The sequence below is a fragment of the Triturus cristatus genome, chromosome 3_2 (genome assembly GCF_964204655.1).
Source record: "Triturus cristatus chromosome 3_2, aTriCri1.1, whole genome shotgun sequence".
Taxonomy (NCBI): domain Eukaryota; kingdom Metazoa; phylum Chordata; class Amphibia; order Caudata; family Salamandridae; genus Triturus; species Triturus cristatus.
In genome coordinates, this window is record NC_140584.1 from 1,168,254,503 (window position 1) to 1,168,276,048 (window position 21,546).

General features: G+C 43.1%; 1 protein-coding gene across 1 annotated transcript in view; it reads left to right on the top strand.

Moving 5' to 3' along the window:
• Positions 1-21,546, top strand: part of PLCD4 (phospholipase C delta 4) — a 514,626-nt gene that overhangs the window by 247,250 nt on the left and 245,830 nt on the right. The window contains exons 5-7 of the mRNA XM_085650039.1: positions 10,540-10,768; positions 11,801-11,930; positions 20,514-20,745. Of these exons, the coding sequence (XP_085506165.1) occupies positions 10,540-10,768; positions 11,801-11,930; positions 20,514-20,745 (591 nt within the window). The remainder of the gene's footprint in view (positions 1-10,539; positions 10,769-11,800; positions 11,931-20,513; positions 20,746-21,546) is intronic.

Consider the following 21,546-nt stretch of genomic DNA (forward strand, 5'->3'; position numbering starts at 1 on the left):
ACCCAATTCCCCTACAAACCCACAACCCGCTCCTATTAATAACAAATACAATTAACATAATTATCAATTAATCAATTAATATAAATTAATTACCAATTATTAAAAATAAACTACCAATTAATAATTAATTATCAATTAATTCATTATCAAAACATATGAATATAATTAACATTTAATTAACCATAATTAAATTACTTCCCACCCTATTCCCCTACAAACCCACAACCCGCTCCTATTAATAACAAATACAATTAACATAATTATCAATTAATCAATTAATATAAATTAATTACCAATTAATAAAAATAAATTACCAATTAATAATTAATTATCAATTAATTAATTATCAAAACATATAAATATATTTAACATTTAATTAACCATAATTAAATTACTTCCCACCCTATTCCCCTATAAACCCACAACCCGCTACGGAATTAAATTACGCAATAATTAAATTACATAACATTCATTTGTTTAAATAAATTAAACATACATTACAACAATAATACATCATTTTAACACATATACTACCATACATAACACAAAAAAAAATTCGATATTATGGTAATCTATATTTTAAAATTCGATATTATGGTATTCGATATTTTTAAGGTCTATATTTTGGTAATCTATATTTTTAAGGTCTATATTTTGGTAATCGATATTTTGTACCCCAATTTCGATATTCTGACCTATCTATATTTTGTAGAGTCGATATTCTGTCCACTCTATATTTTAACTTCGATATTCTGGGCAGTAGATATTTTGGATTCGATATTTTGGGTGTTTACCTCAATTCTGGTGTATCCCGTTGTAACCAAAATAACTTGTCTGTTCTTGCGCAGAGGGAATGTTTGGGCATACCTCAAACATGTAATTCAAATGATTCCAACGTGGCCTTAGGTAGTGTGAACCGTAATCTGCCTCAGCAGGGAACTACTGTGGTTGACCCAAACAATGTTGTTGCAGACCACCCTAGGGATATACATTTAAGTCCCAACACAGATGTCCTGAGCCTACCACCGGCCTCTAGTCCTTACGTGTTAGTATTGGCTGTTGTTCCCAACCTTGTGAGGGACAAAGGGACTCCTGGCTAGACCTCCACAACAAATCTGCAGACTGGCCACGTAAACACAAAGGTTTCCACCCCTCTTCAATGAATGAAATTATTATGGCTAGGAGAGTAGGGTGGGTTGGCCAATCGGATAAGAACATTAACGGTGATTGTATCGTCCTTAATTTTCGCAGACCACACATGGTTTGCCATTTACTTAGCATCCAAGAGCAATCCCTTTTACAACATACTGACATTTGTGCACTCCCTTTAGGTTATTTTTATAAACCACCTGTCATATCGTTTAGGGATGCCCATGTAATACCGCTGGTAGCTAATAGGTTTCACGCACTTTCCAATTTGGACGCTCAGGACTGACAATCACCGTTGTTGATTAACCCACAGGTTCATGAGGAGGATCATTTAGATCATTTAGATACCTTACTCCCACCCTCTAATGATAAACCAGCCCCAATTACGGCAAATAGGGGAGCCAACCTGAGCGTTTTAAGCGTTTTAAGCTGGAACGTGGCGGGACTCCAATCCAGGCTCGGAGAACAAGATTGCTTGCATATAGTAAAGGAACAAGACGTAGTCATGTTCCAGGAGACCTGGGCTACCGACGATATACACATCGAAGGGTTCCACTGTTTTAGTGTAGTAGCCCCAAGCCCCAAATCGGGTAGACCATCAGGGGGGCTATTTATTGGGATTAATGTGGCTGCTGGAGGCAGCTATAAGGTTCTTTCAACTAACAGTAGGAACTATCAAGTTGTGTTTTTTAAAAGGAGGGTTTGTTTCTATTTGGTAAATTTTTATAATAATGATTTTTATTCCGTTCCTAATAGGAACTTCATTGGACTCTTTGATTTTATTTCTAACTTAGATAGCCAGCAAAATATGGAGAGACCTATCGGAATTCTCTTGGGGGGAGATTTTAACGCTAAAATTACCAGCACGGTGCATGATGAAGGAACAAGCAATCCTGGGCCCTCGTTCCGTAGGGGCGCAGAGTTAACATTGTTCTTAAAATCATACAATCTGACCAATGTTATGGACCTGGTGAGCAGCCCTAGTACCACCAATAAAATATTACCAACATTTAGGGGAAGGGGTTGCTCGTCAACTATTGACTTTATCTTTATTTCCCCCTGTCTTGAAGATCAACTAATGGCCACCGAAGTCATTGCCACGGATTATGGGGATCATAACCCCATCAAAATAGTACTGAGCTCTGCACCTCGGCCTGTGTTTCCCTCCGAATGCGGGGCAAAAAATCTCATGCCCTCAACTGATAATCTGAGACTAATTTGGAAGGGTGTGGATAGTGGCGAACTTTTTAAAACATTAGTTAGAGCCCATATGCACCTTATCAGTTCTTGCTTGTCAACACAGATTGCACACACCGAGGTAGTTCAGGATTTTTCTAAATTGTGCCTAGCCATTAAAACTCTGCTGTCGAAACCTGCCTCCTTGGCAGGAAACAATCCTAGATGGTTCGACCGCGAGTGTACATTGGCCAATAGGAACCTTCGCAGGGCACTGTCATCTAACCCGAGGTGTGCCACAGACGTACAATTGGCAAGGCGGGAATATAATACAGTAACTTCGAATAGGAAGGTAGCCCTTCTAAATGAACGTTGGGAAACTTTATCCCAGGCCGCAAGTATAAAAAAGGGCAACATTTTTTGTTCCGCAGTAAAGGAGCTTCGATCGATGGGCCAACTACTAACCCCCATTAGCTGCAATATTTCGAGCGAGTCCTGGTAAAATCATTTCTCAAAGATTTATGCTACCCCCCAACCAGAGCTTGATCAATATGATTATGGCCCATTTACCACCATTGAGCTAACCATTTCTGAGGTAGAAGAGGCCATCCAACAGAGTATTGGGAACAAAGCACCTGGCCGAGATGGGTTACCAATCGATTTAATAAAATGTAAACCAGACTTCTGGGCCCCGCTACTTTTGAATGTTTTTAATAGTCTAACCCATGTTACGCTACCAGACACATGGGCTAAGAGTATCATAGTTCCAATTTTTAAAAAAGTAGATCGGTCCCAGCCTAGTAATTATAGGCCGATCTCATTAATTGATAATACCCTCAAAATATTGGGGGGAGTCTTGTATAATAAAATCTTAACCTGGACAGAGGAAAATAGTATCTTAGAGCCCTGTCAGCTAGGCTTCCGTAGCAAGGTGGGTACCAATGAACAATGTCTCAACCTTAATTTGGTTATTGGGAAATACACCTTTGCACGGAAGTCTTCGGTCTATTTGGCATTTATGGATTTGTCCTCAGCGTTTGACCTTGTTAATAGGTCAAAGCTCTGGGCAATCTTTTTGGCATATGACTTGGACGAGCCTCTGGTACATTTTCTAGCGCACCTCCATAAAGACCTTCAGGCGCAGGTGCGGATCGGCATGGGCGGAGAGGTTTCGGGAGCCCTTAAGGTAGGAAGGGGGGGTCAGACAGGGCTTTGTCTTGGCCCCCCTTCTTTTTATAATCTATTTTAATGGGCTGAACAATTTGCTTAAAACCGAGACCCATGACGTTCCCATGATTAATGGTAAAACTCTCCCCGGGCTATTATACGCAGATGATGCAGTCCTTATAAGCCGCACTCGGAACTCCCTGCGTAGTTTAGTACAGACCTTTGTTGGGTATATGGATAGCTTGGACCTATGTGTCAATTTTAATAAGTCATTTTTAATGTCCTGTGGTCCTGGGAAGCGACAGTTAAGCTCTTTTGTAGTGGGCAGCCAGAAACTGACAAGCACCCGCACATTTCCCTATCTTGGGTTGGTCTTTGCTGCGAACGGCTCCTGGACTGAGCACCTTGCTAACTCCAGGAGCAAGTTCTCAAAGGCCACCAATTCAATCCTTAGCCTTCCCCGTCCAAAGACCACTGGTGCCATAGCAGCCATCCTAATTTTTTTAAAATTACAGTGTGTCCCTGTGGCTACTTATGGGGCTGAGATTTGGGGTATCGCAAGTTGTTCCTGCATCCAGCAGGGAGAAAATAGGTTCTGCAGGAAACTTTTGGGTATCCCAATCTCTACCCCACAATATATCTGCCACAGAGAACTTAATGCTAATTTTATATCGGATTTTATACGCGCCCGTCCTGCTCTTTTTTTGTTATCGGTATGGAAGAACCAGGCTGCCTCCCTCACTAGAGATACTATTAATGACTGTCTCATGTGTGAGAAAGGGATGAAAATTCCTTGGTTGGGTGGAGTACAACAAAGCTTGCGCAGTGTCAATAAAGAAAGTATTTTCTTAAACCTAAATATAGCTGACACCGTGCAAAAAAAGGAGCTAAGGGATGTTCTCTACTCTTTATATAATACAGAAAGGATTGGTCTGGAATCCAAGAAATCTTCTGTTCTTAGTTACATGTCCATCGAACAGCACCATCATTCCCTACCAATAAACCTCACCCTACGCATGAGCCATTGGGAAAGGAGCCTATTATTCCGTCTTAGGGCAGGAACTGTTAGATTTGCACTGTGATTCCCTCTTGGATACTACCCTAATCTCGATCATGTACCATGCCCTTGTGATGGGGTGAGTGGCCAATCAATTTTACATTTTTATTTTTTTTGTAAATATTATATAAAATATACAAAGTGGCTTTTAAATCCATTTTTTAAAAAGAGAAGACCTATTAGTCTGGATAATGCCTATTCATGCTTAGTCTCCCTGGCCGATGAAGAGCTGATTTTCCGTATAAGCACCTTTTTGAGAACTGCCATTAGAGCACGTAAGACTATGCCCGATCCCTGAGTTTTTATTATGATTGACTATCTCCGTGTAATTGTAAGTTGATATAATGTTTTATTAACAGTAAATTATCAACTTATTACCAATTAAGTTCTTTTTTTAACCTATCACTCAATTTATCAAATAGTTATATCACTACAAATGTTTTATCATCGTGTATTGTAAACCCTCCATTCGTTATTTATTTTGTTATGATGTGCTTTTATGGGTACCAAGTTACACAAATAAAGTTTATGAACTGAACTGAACTGAACTGATACACGCACATTTCATTTATTTTAGGGTCTCACTTCTAATTAGCAGATTATCCTGTCCTGCTCCACCAATCGCTACTGATACTATAGGGATATGGAATTATTAGAGCCTCATTACCGCTTGAGATAGAAGAGAAATACATAGGATGACACACCAGGACCCTGTCGGAACGCCAGGACGTACACAGCACAGGGGAAGTAGTGCTGGTGGGTGTGTTTTACATAAGGGGTTTCCACATTCTCAGCTCTGTGTTACTAGGTTTCTAGGATTTGTTACTAGTTGCTCTGTCTGCAACATACATGTCTAAACTTTAATGTCTTGTGTTTCTGGTGTGCCAGGTTCATATCCCCCGGTTTCTACGGTCTAGCTTCCTACATCTCTGGAGTCTGCTCCTAGGCTGAGGGGCACATGTTCAGAGTTTTAGGCATCTTCATTCAGAGATTTCGAAAGTATCCGTTTAGAAGCTCTAGTACTTGTGTTAACATGCCTACACTAGTAACTAATCCTTGCCCTGGTTTGAATCTCTAAGTGCTTTGCATTTTCTACAGCTTATTTGTGGCTTACACCAAGAAGTTGCATGATTTATGATTGTAAATTCACATTTCTAATTCATAAAAGTTTACTTTCCATTCCATCTGTAATGCAACTGGTGCACATGTAAAGCACTCTGATACCTTTGGGTCGAGTTCGCTCTATATAAAACAGCAAAAAAAACAAGCATTTGCAATGCAATAGGTCTCGCATAACTGAATGTTTGAGCTATTGGTGTTGCATTATTATTAGCAATGCCAATAGCTCAAACTTTAATAATGCGAGACCTATTGCATTGCAAATGCTTGTTTGGGAAGGGTTGGGGTAGTTTTCAGGGCAGAGGGCTGGGTTTTATGGTTTAGGGGTTAAGGCGGGGCATTGAGTAGTTTTTAGGGCTGGGGGGCAGTTTTAGTAAGGGGGTTGGGGTGTTTTTTAGGACTGGGGTTGGTGTAGGTTTTAAAGATGAGGGCCAGTTTTAGGGCTCAGGGCAGGGGGCTGTGGTGTTTTAATGGCTGGGGTCAGTGTCGTTTTTTAGGGCTGGGGATCAGATTTTAAGCCTCAGGGTGGGGGGCTGGGTTTATTTTTGCCACGCATATGCCTTTACCAATCATGCCCCTACAAGAAAATTCGTTGTAAAGGCATGCGTGGTAAAGACGCAGTTGTGGTAAAAACGGTGTTGTTAAGAATGCGAAGTAATAGCATGGATGGTTCTTTCATACAACCTATCAAAGATGGCTTCAGAAGCGGGATTAAATATGTCCCAGGATTTCCGACTGTACCGGAGCAAATCTAGACACTGTGATAATTAGCAGAAGGCCAAAGACACTTACAATGTGAATTCTCGGAGGCCTGAGTAGGGCATTACCAGCATCCAGTTGCAACATTACGAGGGCTTGAATTGCAGTTCTGAAGTTGTTTAGAGGAAAAACAGTGAGACTTTTTTTTAGAAGAGAGCTAGCTGGCACCGGGCCATCTTTGTTTTCTTGCAATGTGTTCAGGGATTACAGTAGTGTCCTCTGCTTATAACCCACAAACTGATGGTCTTGTGGAAGAGTACAATAAGGAATTAAGGGGCATATCAGCAACAACCGGCGAGAATTATCGCTAAGCGCACTTAGCGCTAGGATAATTATCGCCGGAAACCCAGCGATAATCCCACGAAGTTTGGCGATAGCTTGCTGATAGGGCCTCACATACTTAGCCATGATATCCACCTTCCATTGGATATCATGGCTAAGTCAGTTTCAAAGCAGGCGCAAGGAAAGTAGCAATAACAGAGGTTATCGCTACTTTTCTTATCGCTCTGCTGCTTTGCGTGAGGCTTGATAATAGGAGAAATGTCGCTTAGTGACATTTCTCCCGTTATCCTGGGGAGGAACGCCCACTTTGCATCTCATTAGAGATGCAAAGATGGGCGTTAGGAATTCAGGCGCTAAGGCAAGGTTTCACGCGATAGCGTGACCTTGCTAATATAGCGATAAGATTATCGCAGCTTTTCAGCCAAAAACAGCAAAAGCAGCGATAATTTTATATCGCCGCCTTGTAGATATGCCCTCGACTATTTACATGCAAGCAGACGCAGGCATTGGGATCGTTTGTTACCTTTAGCACTTCTTGCAATGTCTTGTCACACTTAAAGTTCCACTGGGCTTTCCTCGTTTGACGTTTTATTTGGTAGATAGCTTAGAATGTTTGTTCGCATGGCTAGACAACATTTAGAGGAGCAAATTGATGAGACCAAACCCTTACAGACTGTGTCCGTAAACGACAAGTACATGTGGGCACTATCAGAGAAAGAGTTCATATTCACTTAGAACACGCTCAGGTTAGACACACAGGACTGCGTGATAAAGGAGCAAGATGGCGACGTCTCACCAGGAGATGTTGTACTTGCACTAGGATCTGACTCTGATAATAAACTCCAGGCTAAGTGGGATGGCGCTTACACCACTGTGAAAGGGCTTGGTCACACAACCTACAGCACGGCCTTATTTAAAAAGAAACACGTTGAACAAAGTTATAATATACATTTAATAAAAAAATGGAAAGATAATCCTAATATTACCTCTCTGATGGCGTCTGATTCTGTTTCGCTTGATACTGAATATCTAGACATAACGAATAAAATCATCCAGTAGGTCACAGTTTACCAGTTTTCTACCTGAACACTGACAAGACATTCAATGTGAATATATGACGTTACAACGCAAACAATTACAATGCATGCTTTTACAACGCAGTTTTTACATCGCAACTACCATTACATCGCATGATTTTACAACACATGCCATTACAACACATTTTTAAGAACTACCATTACAACGGATTCCATTACAACGCATAATACATTTAGTGCAAAGGTAGGATAATTTATGGGTAAAAATTACTATTCCCACTCCAGTGAGTGCAACAGTAGGGAAAGTGTTGGAAAGCGTAGGGGTAAACAATACTATGCCCACTCCAGTGAGTGCAATAGTAGAGAAAGTGTTGGATAGCGTAGGGGTAAAAATTACTATTCCCACTCCAGTGAATGCAACAGTAGGGAAAGTGTTGGATAGCAGAGGGGTTAAAATTACTATTCCCAACTACCCCAAAACCCATACCCACCCTAAAACTTAAAAATCTCCATTACTTAACTTATAATGCGTTGTAATGGCATGCATTGTAATGGTATGTGTTGTAATGGCATGCGTTGTAGTGACATGCGTTGTAATGGCATGCGTTGTAATGGCATGCGTTGTAATGGCATGCGTTGTAATGGCATGCGATGTAAAGGCAGTTGCATTGTAACAGTTGCGTTGTAAAAGCAGCGCAATGTAACGACTGCGTTGTAATGGATGTTTCCCATTCAACATGTGCTAGAGGCTTGTCCTAATTTTTTCACAACAGCCAGACTTGACAAATAAGATGAAAAACCTTGCCTTAGCAGAACCCCAGAAAGTTGTCAGAAAAACAGCGTGAAGTTGTTCAAGAAAAGGGCACAAGATGAAAACCCCTGGGATTATTGAACCAACTAGAAGATCATGGAACTCAAATATAGTGCTAGTTTCCAAACCAGATGGTACCATCTATTTTTATACTGATTTTTTCGTTGTGTCTTCCAGTTTGATACATACCCAAACCCATGGTGGGAGGAGAAAATGGCCTTCTCCACCCCTATGGGGCTTTACCAATTTTCAGCAATCTAATTTGAGTTGTGTGGGGGACTGGCAACCTTTGAAAGACTTATGGGCAATATATTGGCACCTCAAAGAAAATGTGCAGCGCCTTACCTGGATGATATTACTTTCAATTCAGACTAAAAATGTATAGCTAGAACACCATGAAAAGAGTGTTTTGCCCTTCCAAAGCCAGAACTTCATGCTAATGCAAAGAAGTGTATCCTTGCTGTCACCCAAGTAAGATGTCTGGCATATTTATTTGGAGAAGTTAAAGTATCCAAAAACTAAAACAGCGTTATGCTCTTTCTGAGACATTGCATTGCACTGCAGATACTTTACCCTGGTTTTGCCATTAAAAAGCGGCTCCTTTGGCTATTTTACTACAGAAAAAACATACAACAATCCTTGCCTCCTCCAACTCTTGGGGTACTAGAGGCTTTTTTCATATCACGGAAAGTCTTTCAGGACTCATGAGACCCCGGAGTAGTCCGGCATCTCTGTATATTTGTAAGAAGGCAAGGGGGCAGGACTGTGGACTGTGAGTTCGCAGATTTAAGGAAATTGTTGTCTTTGCAGTTATTGAACAATGCTGTTTTTTTTTGCTTGATATGATACTTTAATTCTAGAGAGAAGTGAATGAGAAATCCCAGGGATTTGGTGGTAGATGAATGATGCAGCTCATATTATTGGACCACAGATGGATGAGTGGTTCTACATAATTCATCTTTCTCATTATTCAGTATGCAAAAACAGTGCTCAGCCTGCAGTACCATACTGTTTAATGGTACTGTAAATCATAACTTACGCAGAGGAATAAACAATGTGCCTGCTGCAAACTAAGCATCATTTATACTGTCCCAGCAGGCATGTCCTTGTGGTCTTTATCGTAGGCTCATATGACTGTATCTGTGCATTGCTGGCTTACTAATTCTGCATTTAGTAAGTAGGCTTGAAGAATGTCTCTTGGAAGGTACCATGGTTGCATCACATTCATTATCAATGCTGAACGACATCTTGTTCCCTGTGCCCTCCCCAGTCAATGCGATTCTGGGGCCCGATTCACAGAACTAACTTAAGAAAAAATGTTAAACTTACTACCATTTTGGTATTCACAGAAGGCACTTACTCATTTCGGTATTCACAGAAGTTAGGAGTCCTAACTTTAGGACTCCTAAATGCCTTTTGTGAATACGGAAAGTCTTAAAGTTAGGATTTTTCTCAGTTTAGGAGTAGTAAAGTTGGGACTCCTAACTTTAGGACTCCTAAATGCCTTCTGTAAATACCGAAAGTCTTAAAATTAGGAGTTTTCTCAGTTTAGTAGTAGTAAAGTTAGGAGTCCTAACTTTACTACTCCTAAACTTAGAAAAATCCTAACTTTAAGACTTTCGGTTTTCACAGAAGGCATTTAGGAGTACTAAAGTTAGGACTACTAACTTCTGTGAATATCGAAATGAGTAAGTGCCTTCTGTGAATACCAAAATGAGTAAGTGCCTTCTGTGAATACCAAAATGAGTAAGTGCCTTCTGTGAATACCAAAATGGTGGTAAGTTTAGGATTTTGTCTTAAGTTAGTTCTGTGAATCGGGCCTCTATTGTTTAAGACAGAAACATTGGAGTGGAATCTAAAGGTGGGCTGAGTTGAGCCCGAGGTGAGTGTCTTTAGGGTTCTAGAGTGGCTATGCGAGGTCTTCTCATCATGTGCCTTTGTACCATAATGGGTTCTTTTCTTTCCATTCTCTCCTACAACAGTTTCCATCAGTGACGTTGAAGCTGTCCGTGAGGGTCACCAGTCCGAGGTCCTACAGAGCCTTGCTGAAGAGTTCCCCCCGGAACGATGCTTCACCATCGTCTTCCGAGGCCGGAAAGGCAACATTGACCTGGTGACCGACACTGCGGAGGAAGCAGAGTTCTGGGTCACTGGTCTCCGCACCCTGATCAAGGCTGTTGCAAACATGGACAGGAAGGAGATGATGGACCAGTATCCTTGAGGAGGGACTAGTCCAATGCAATGAGCCTTTATGGCTGGGTTCCACCCCCACTTAATACCTGCATTGTCAGCACCACTGCATATGGACCCCAGTCCCCTTATACATATATGACTAGTAGACCCAGAGAAAATGTAAAAACAATGTTTCGCAGCCTAGGACTTGTAAGACTTGTAAGGTAAATATTTCCCTATAGCATAAAAAATAATTATACTCAAAGCATTCTATAAACTCACTTTAGACATGTCTTATAATATTTATGCGATAAGCATATACTAAATACATAATGATTCGAGAAGTTATTTCAGAGGAATGTATACTGTATGCTCCGTCAACCATATCAATCTAAAAAAAACAGAATGTCCTGAGCTGAAATTACTTAAATAGGTGTTTGCTAATTCCCAGAGGTGGCCACACTATTCCATGTGATATGGACCATTCATTACATAATGACAGGTGGTGAGTTTCATCTTTCAATGGCAGGCTATGCAAAATTATGCATTTTGGTAGAAAACCATTGTCAGAAAATCAAATATGCTTAAAAAACTGTTTGACGGAAAGGATTTTTTTCATGCGAAGTGAAAACATTTTTAATGACATTTTAAAAAAAATGATAGTACTAATAACAATACGCCTACTGCATAACATATTCATATAGAAGTAATTTGCTTAGCCAAACAATATCATTACATTTTGTAATTTAGTGTTTTTAGGCAAAAGTAACTTCTAGAATTTCTTTCACTGAAACTCCTTAGATCAGTATCTCTTAGTAGAATAGCCATTGCAATGTATAGACCACCAGTTATTTCCAAAGGATGGCCAGGTTGGTTCAATTAGCCCGAAAGTTTGAGTTAGTCTGATAACTTTGTATATCTCTTCATACTGATCCAAAATGCAGCTAAGAAGCCAATGCCATTCTTTCTCAAGTAACCCCATAGGCTCAGTAGGCACTTACCTAGTGAGCAGCAGTATTAGAAAGCCCATTCATGTCTTGTCGCAATAGTTATCCTTAACAGCTGCTCCAGGTGGATCTGGGACTGGTTCAAGAAAGCCGATAAGAACAAGGACGGGCGGATAAACTTCAAAGAGGCTCGACAACTTCTGAAGATGATGAACGTGGACATGAATGAGCGGCACGCCTATCGACTCTTCCAGGTGCATGCCATTTCCTTCTGTGGTAGGGAGGCTTAAACAATATTAAGACTACTGACTGTCACAATTCTCTTCGTTTTTATTTTATGGCGCATGTACTGTAATGTTTGGGTTAGAAGATATGGCCTTCCAAGCAGGTATAGAAATGCACCAGAGTTTATCTTCAGCAGTTTGAACTCTGACTCACTAAGTGACGCTCTTACACTTTGGTGGCCAGTCTCAATTGAATTCTGACTTTATTGGAGTCTCACATCTTTTTCTCTGGACAAGCATTTATTTAGTTATTTAAGCAATTTGTAGAGCGCGCAAATACCCTTGGGTGTCTCGGCGCTGCGGACTGTGTAGAAGATGGAGCCAGAGGTGGGGTGCCTATTGATTAAAAAGCCAAGTTTTTATCAGCTTCCTGAAGGCAAATAGAGTTGGGCAGGATTTGATATGCAGAGGAAGGGTGTTCCATAGTTTGGCAGGGGCGACAGTTAATCTTCTGTCACCCCAGGAAACTTATTTTGTGCGAGGGATCGTCAAAAGGTTGGCTGTTAATGAGCGCAAGGTTCTATTGGGAGTATACCTTCTTCAGGAAGTCAGGTCCAGTTTTATGGATGGCCTTGAAGGCAATGCAAAGAGCTTTGAATTTAATTTAGCTTATTATAGGTAGGCCATGAAGTATTCAAACTATTGATGAGATTGGTCGATATTTGGGGGTGCCTGTTATCATTCTAGCGGCCGAGTTCTGCACCATCTGCAGTCGGTTAGTGACCTTTTTCTGAGCGTTGATAAAAAGGCCATTACAGTAATCAATTTTTGACATTACTAGGGTGCTGATCAGGGTTTTTCCAGCGTTGGGTGGAAGAAAGGGTAGGAGTTTTTTTTATCATCCGTAGGGTGTAGAAGGATGACGAGACGACTGCGTTGGCATGTGAAGTGAAAGCCAGTTTGTCGTTGAACATGACACCTAGATTTCTAACTTTCGATACCGGGGAGGCGGTGGTCCCAGATCGGTGAGCCAGCAGATGGAGGACCAGACAGGATAGAGCTTACCAAAAATCAAAACCTCAGTTTTGTCGGAATTTAACTTTAGGCAATTGTTGGCCATCCAGGTACTGATGGTGAGCATTCCACTTTGGAATCCGGCCGCAATTGCTCCTCCGTCATTGTGGATTGCTAGCACCAATTGTGTGTCATCGGCGTAGGAGGTAAGACCCATCCCGTGGGTTTTGATGACCCTGGCCAGGTCCGACACATTGATGTTAAAAAGTGTCAAACTCAAGGATGAACCTTGTGGCACACCACACAGGAGGGAAAAAAAGGGTAGGACTTGTAATCGCCGAGACTCACTAGTTGTGTACGGTTAGAAAGAAAGGAGGCCAGTAGTTCTTTGGCCTTCAGTTTGATGCCAATGTTTTAGACACGATCGATCAGAGTAGAGTGATCGACCGTGTCAAAGGCTGACAAATCTAGCAGCACAAGCACAGCCGTACCACCTTGGTCTAAGATTGTTCTAATTTCATCTGCTGCTTTGATGAGGGCAGTGTCTGTGCCATGACCTTTTCCTAAAGCCGAATTGCGTCTCATCCAGGAGGTTATTGTCTTCGATGTAGTGGGTCAATTGTGAGTTCAATAATTTCTCAAATATTTTGGCTGGGAAAGCAAGGCTTGCAATAGGTCTGTTTTTTGTTTCTAAAGGATCGAGGTGCTGCTTCTTCAGTAGCGGCTTGATGATAGCTTTTTTCGATGTAGCGGGGTAGGTACCTGTGTGAAACATGGCATTGCAGATGTCTGTTAGGTTTGGGGCTAGTGTGTAAGGAATCAGTTTTAAAACAGCAGAAGGGCAAGGGTCAGTGGGGGAGCCTGACTTGATGGTTAAAATGAGGTCCTTGCTCTGTTTTGGTGAGACCTGGCTAAAAGTTGAGAAAGAAGGGGTGTTTTCTGCGTTGTCAGGAGTGACCGTCGAATAGTCAGATTTAGGTTGGGCCGCGAAGTTGACATATATATTGCTGACTTTTTCTAGGAAGGAGTTTGCCAGGGCATTGCAAAGGTCTTGGGTGGGAGCTATTGGAGGGTTTATTGCAGACCCTGATAGTTTAGTGACTACTTGAGAAAACTGCTTAGTGGAGTTTTGGGCCGATTCTATCTGATTGAGGTAGTATTTGCTTTTCTCCAGGATAATGAGATGCTTATACTTGGAGATTGCTTCCTTATAACGGGTTTTGTCGGTGATATTGTAGACTCTGCGCCAATGTCTCACGAGGTTCCTGCAACGTTGTTTTTCAAGCCTGAGAGCCTCAGAGAACCAGGGGGCTGATTTAGTGGTCCTATTTTTTGAGACGTTTTTCAATGGTACTTGGAGGTTTAAGCCATTCGGAATAATTAGATGAGGCAAGTAGAGGGTCTAGTGTGGGGTCGTAGTTGGTGGATGACAGATGTGTTTTGAGGAGTTGCTGATCCAGGCAGCTCCAAGCTTTAAATTTAGTAGGTGGGGGTCGGGATAATGTATTGAGGGCGTTTTGTTTTTGCCTGAATATTGAACAGGACTGCCCAGTGGTCAGTCCATGTCAGGGGTATGGTTTTTATTAGTGATATTTGGGTGTTGCTGGTGAAGAGCCCGTTGAGCGTATGACCGGCTGAGTGAGTGGGGCTGGTCACCAACTGGAGTAGATCCACTGCCTCCAGTTCTGTAATGAGGGTTGAAGTGTCATTGTCGTCAAGGGTTTCCAGGTGGAAATTGAAATCACCCAAGAAGGTAAAGCCAGGTTCTCCTGCTAAAGGTTCCAGTAAGCTACCTAAGGCAGAGAGGAACTCGGCTCGAGGGCCTGGGGCACGATAAAGAAGGGTTCCTTTGAAGGTTTGTGAATAATTGAGCGTTATGGTAAATGTCACGGCTTCACAGGTTGTGGTGGGGATGGTCTCTGACCTAACTTTATCTCAGTATATAATTGCTATTCCTCATCCTTTTTTTGTAGTTCTGTCCTGTCTAAATATGCAGTACCCTTCCGGGGTTGCGGTGCAAAAATCAGGACCAGATGATGGGTCTCCCCAGGTTTCTGTTATGAATAATGTGTCTAAATTTTGGTCTGGTATGATGTCCGCTATTTGAGATTTATGTTTGGGGAGTGAACTGGAGTTTATGAGTGCTAAATGCACAAGATCGTGATTCGTGTGCAAGGATTGGGCCAAAGGAGCTGCTGATTTGATGTTAGTATTCAGCTTAAATGATCAATTGGAACAGCTGAAAAAAGAATTACTGGATAATGAGCATGTGTGAAGGCGAGGACATGTGTATGTATTAGTGGCAAAGCAAAACCCAAAGGAAATGATGGACGGAGTGTTGAACATTGCAAGCACTCACCCCCAGTCAACTGATCTGGGTTTAATCCATCACTGTTCTTTAGCCCACTCTGCCACCCCAGTTCAGACATGGCCATATGCAAATCAGTCTGACACTGTGCCTCATGGGAACAGTCCAGCCCGAACTGCCAAGCCATGTCTTCCCTGGACCGGAAACAAGCTTCCTAGGACCGGTTTCTGGCATTTCAGCCGTCTTCAGCCAGGCTTGCTTGAATCCAGTGGCAAAGTGAGCAAGGGACTCACGTCTGAGCATACCCTGCCAACTTATGGCGAACAAAGCAAAACCCAAAGAAAATGATGGACGGAGTGTTGAACATTGCAAGCACTCACCCCCAGTCAACTGATCTGGGTTTAATCCATCACTGTTCTTTAGCCCACTCTGCCACCCCAGTTCAGACATGGCCATATGCAAATCAGTCTGACACTGTGCCTCATGGGAACAGTCCAGCCCGAACTGCCAAGCCATGTCTTCCCTGGACCGGAAACAAGCTTCCTAGGACCGGTTTCTGGCATTTCAGCCGTCTTCAGCCAGGCTTGCTTGAATCCAGTGGCAAAGTGAGCAAGGGACTCACGTCTGAGCATACCCTGCCAACTTATGGCGAACAAAGCAAAACCCAAAGGAAATGATGGACGGAGTGTTGAACATTGCAAGCACTCACCCCCAGTCAACTGATCTGGGTTTAATCCATCACTGTTCTTTAGCCCACTCTGCCACCCCAGTTCAGACATGGCCATATGCAAATCAGTCTGACACTGTGCCTCATGGGAACAGTCCAGCCCGAACTGCCAAGCCATGTCTTCCCTGGACCGGAAACAAGCTTCCTAGGACCGGTTTCTGGCATTTCAGCCGTCTTCAGCCAGGCTTGCTTGAATCCAGTGGCAAAGTGAGCAAGGGACTCACGTCTGAGCATACCCTGCCAACTTATGGCGAACAAAGCAAAACCCAAAGGAAATGATGGACGGAGTGTTGAACATTGCAAGCACTCACCCCCAGTCAACTGATCTGGGTTTAATCCATCACTGTTCTTTAGCCCACTCTGCCACCCCAGTTCAGACATGGCCATATGCAAATCAGTCTGACACTGTGCCTCATGGGAACAGTCCAGCCCGAACTGCCAAGCCATGTCTTCCCTGGACCGGAAACAAGCTTCCTAGGACCGGTTTCTGGCATTACAGCCGTCTTCAGCCAGGCTTGCTTGAATCCAGTGGCAAAGTGAGCAAGGGACTCACGTCTGAGCATACCCTGCCAACTTATGGCGAACAAATCAAAACCCAAAGGAAATGATGGACGGAGTGTTGAACATTGCAAGCACTCACCCCCAGTCAACTGATCTGGGTTTAATCCATCACTGTTCTTTAGCCCACTCTGCCACCCCAGTTGAGCACAAAAACGATGGATTTAGGCCCAGATCTCTGTACTGGGGTGAATGTATGACATTGTTCTGCATTCTGTCCATCAATTGTTGTTTTTGCATTTGTCACCCCGAGTGGGAAGGGTATGCTCAGACGTGAGTCCCTTGCTCTCCATGCCACTGGAATCAAGCTATCCTGGCTGACGAGGGCTGAAAGCCCGAAACCGGTCCTACGATGCTTGTTTCCAGTCCAGGGAGGACCTGGCTTGGCAGTTCGGGCTGGACTGTTCCCATGGGGCACAGGGTCAAGACTGATTTGCATATGGCTGGGTTCAAACTGGAATGGCATGGTGAGCACAAAAACGATGGATTTAGGCCCAGATCTCTGTACTGGGGTGAATGTATGACATTGTTCTGCATTCTGTCCATCAATTGTTGTTTTTGCATTTGTCACCCCGAGTGGGAAGGGTATGCTCAGACGTGAGTCCCTTGCTCTCCATGCCACTGGAATCAAGCTATCCTGGCTGACGAAGGCTGAAAGCCCGAAACCGGTCCTAGGATGCTTGTTTCCAGTCCAGGGAGGACCTGGCTTGGCAGTTCGGGCTGGACTGTTCCCATGGGGCACAGGGTCAAGACTGATTTGCATATGGCTGGGTTCAAACTTGAATGGCATGGTGAGCACAAAAACGATGGATTTAGGCCCAGATCTCTGTACTGGGGTGAATGTATGACATTGTTCTGCATTCTGTCCATCAATTGTTGTTTTTGCATTTGTCACCCCGAGTGGGAAGGGTATGCTCAGACGTGAGTCCCTTGCTCTCCATGCCACTGAAATCAAGCTATCCTGGCTGACGAGGGCTGAAAGCCCGAAACCGGTCCTAGAATGCTTGTTTCCAGTCCAGGGAGGACCTGGCTTGGCAGTTCGGGCTGGACTGTTCCCATGGGGCACAGGGTCAAGACTGATTTGCATATGGCTGGGTTCAAACTGGAATGGCATGGTGAGCAAAAAAACGATGGATTTAGGCCCAGATCTCTGTACTGGGATGAATGTATGACATTGTTCTGCATTCTGTCCATCAATTGTTGTTTTTGCATTTGTCACCCCGAGTGGGAAGGGTATGCTCAGACGTGAGTCCCTTGCTCTCCATGCCACTGGAATCAAGCTATCCTGGCTGACAAGGGCTGAAAGCCCGAAACCGGTCCTACGATGCTTGTTTCCAGTCCAGGGAGGACCTGGCTTGGCAGTTCGGGCTGGACTGTTCCCATGGGGCACAGGGTCAAGACTGATTTGCATATGGCTGGGTTCAAACTGGAATGGCGAGCATAAAAAAGATGGATTTAGGCCCAGATCTCTGTACTGGGGTGAATGTATGACATTGTTCTGCATTCTGTCCATCAATTGTTGTTTTTGCATTTGTCACCCCAAGTGGGAAGGGTATGCTCAGACGTGAGTCCCTTGCTCTCCATGCCACTGGAATCAAGCTATCCTGGCTGACGAGGGCTGAAAGCCCGAAACCGGTCCTAGGATGCTTGTTTCCAGTCCAGGGAGGACCTGGCTTGGCATTTCGGGCTGGACTGTTCCCATGGGGCACAGGGTCAAGACTGATTTGCATATGGCTGGGTTCAAACTGGAATGGCATGGTGAGCACAAAAACGATGGATTTAGGCCCAGATCTCTGTACTGGGGTGAATGTATGACATTGTTCTGCATTCTGTCCATCAATTGTTGTTTTTGTATTAGTGGCAAGGCTGATATTTTCTAGCTGGGTGCTGGAGTAGGTTATCGTTGTGTCGTGTATTGCTGGCGTAGATGAGCCAGGGTTCGTGGCCCTGGGCCCGGTCCAGGCGCGGACGGGCGCACACGGGCTTGCCTTAGGCGTGCCAGCGGCACGCATGCTGCACGTTGAGGCAAGCATCTAAATTAATGCAGCCAGTCAAGAAACTAAACTGCTAACCTCCGTAATGCGTTGTGTCCGCAAAAACAGCACTTCCGGTCTGCGCCGTAATTCCCTCCACACAATCGGAAGAATCCCTGGTGGACCGGGGAAGACGCTCGGTGACCGACTGTAATTAGCAGTGTGCACAGGTAGGAATGAGTGATTAAACTTCTAGTGGTCCCAAGCAGACCCTTGCCGTTCCAGCCCAGCTCTACACAATAGAATTTCAAGTTTTGAGGGCTGCCATACATGAGCTGAAGTGAAGAGAAGAGGGTGTGAAGTCCCTTAGGCTCTGGCACTAACAAGCTCAGCGGCTGCCAGGCTGGTACAGGGTGATGGATAACAAGGAACACTGTTTGCTTGAGACAAGAAACTCGCCAGCATGAACCAGAACTGGCATTCATGTACCCTGCGGTCCTTGCTGTTCAGTTCTCAGTGCATTAACCTAGAAGCTCCACAGCTCAGTGTCACATGATGCATGGAATAGATTCCACTACAGTATCACAGTATTTGTGCAAAACCATAATACATGTGATTTTGTTAGTTACTACTTTAATGCATGTAAGAATTATAGATGCAGTTTCTCACCTAAGACCAGAATTCCAGATTATCAAGAGTAACTCTTCAATATATCTGAAATACTACTATATTAGCAATTACTCCTGATGTAATACTCCAGAATATCTGCAAAGACTGTGTATGTAAGTGTTAACCTTCTGGAATATGTTCGCAGTTCAAGAATTTCAGCATTAACTCCTGTATTCTGCATCAGCTTCTTATACTATATTCAGCAAAAATCCCAGGCATTTCTCTAGGGGCCTTGTAGCTGCAGGGGTAAGAGGGTAATGGAAGTATTGCATAGAAACCAGGACAACAAGTATGTGATCTGTGACAGGAAGTTGGCCTCCCACTCCTCTTTTATATTTACTCTCTTGGGTAGCTTTGTGACCAAACATTGACAATGATGCAGATTAAGTAACAGCACGCTAAACAACAAAACAGAGTTTGAATACTCTGTACTCAGGTTCCCTAAACATACTTTTCACAGTCACTAACTAATTGTAGACGCTGCGCTGTTCGGAATTTATAACAAGGAGGGTATTGTTCCTCCCATCAAAACATTGTGATCCTTAATTGATCACAATTATTGGTAACAGTACAAAAAATAGACAGTACAAATGATGCATCATGTGTGGAAAGAAAATAAGGATTCAAGCATCAATCAAGTGTCTCAGTCTTCACAATCGAGAGGCAAGTGACAGGGAAGCCTAGTTGCTGATAGTTCAAAACCTATTTATTTTGCAGCCTCAAGTACCCCACGGTTTAGGGATCAATGGTTTTGTATTCAGAGGGGAGCCTGGTCTTGATGTGGACGAATGGCAAACAGGGATCTGATCTTTGGGGGCAATTGGGGTGTGGGCACACAGGGATACATGCAGGGACTATGTGTGATCTCTTAAGCTTTCTCTATCACGGTAGCAAGCAAGCCAGAAGGATGCTACCCAAAGGCTTTTACTGTTAAGAAAATAGAGGAACTTGAAACATGTTTCCAGTTTAGCAATCTATTTTTCCTTTTTATTGATCGTCTATCGAAAAACTGGTCGAAAATTGTATATGATATTTTGTATATCAATTGTTTGGATGAGTTGTTTTTCATATAGAGTATATATGCATGTATAACATCCTGACTACGTATAGTACATGAGTGTCCTACTGTATCTTTTACCAGTAACTTTCATGACGTTTTGCCAAATAAAGTTTAAGATTTGGAACCCTGGGGGACTCCGCATGTGAATTGGATCTTTTGGGACCTGGAGATACCCATGTGAACAAATTGGTGCTGGTTGGAAAGGTAGGAGGGCAACCAGCAGTCTCTGTACATCTGAAAGGATCATTATGCTTCTATGCCATTTATGTTACTTGTGTTTGTTTCTCATTCCTACCACTTGCAGATGGCGGATAAATCTCAAACGGGAACTCTGGAAGGCGAGGAGTTTGTCTCGTTCTACCACGCTCTGACCCAACGGGATGATGTCCTGAAGATCTTCAATGAGTACTCCAAGGATGGGAAGAAACTGACCCTGCTGGAGTTAGTGGACTTTCTAAAGCATGAGCAACTAGAGAAGGACCACGTTCAGGAGCATGCAACGGACATTGTAGCCAGATACGAGCCGTCCGAGACTGGTAGGCGATCCAACGCACGCCAATACTTCTGTTTCTCTATCTAACTCTCTCTATAGCTACTTCTTTCTCTCTCTGCCTACCTCTGTTTGACATTGGGTGAATCTAGAAACTGCAGAGGTATTTCAGGCAAAATTGGCCCACAGCAGAACTAGCCTACAAGCAAGCAGCTGCTGCCGACCCTTCAGCACACTTTTCTATTACATGGTTATCCTCACCCGCTGCTGTTTAAAAAACCCTGATCTTTAGCTGGTGTGCCACAATCCTAATTTACATCTTCTCCTGCTACGGAGATACCTCATTGTATCTGATTTTGGTTGGTAGGTCCCACAGCTGTGTCCCAGATTTATTTATTTGTAAATTAAGCATTTCTAGCTTGAACAATGTACAGAGGGTAGTATGTCAGAATATCAAGAGCAAAAGTATTGTGCTGCTAAAATATATTGGCCTAAATCCGGAGATCAAAATATACGTAAGTATAGATTTACTACTCCCACATCTACATATGTTCAAAATATATATTGTCAAGGTACATATATGTGAATTTAAGCTTAGCATACTAAAGTAAAGCCAGTTGTTTCCACTAGACTCGCCTGGTTCATGCAGATAGCACCAGCTTTGCTCTTGAACAAAAGGCCATTTTCACAAATCGAGGGATTTGAATAGGCATACCCCATCCAAGTTGTGAGGTGTAAGAGAGGGAGGTTTGGTAATTCATGTTAATAGAGTGTAATGAACACTTGATTGATGGAGAGCAGGAGGGGTCCAGAGTCGCAAGAGCCCTCCAGCTGCTGTGTTTATAGA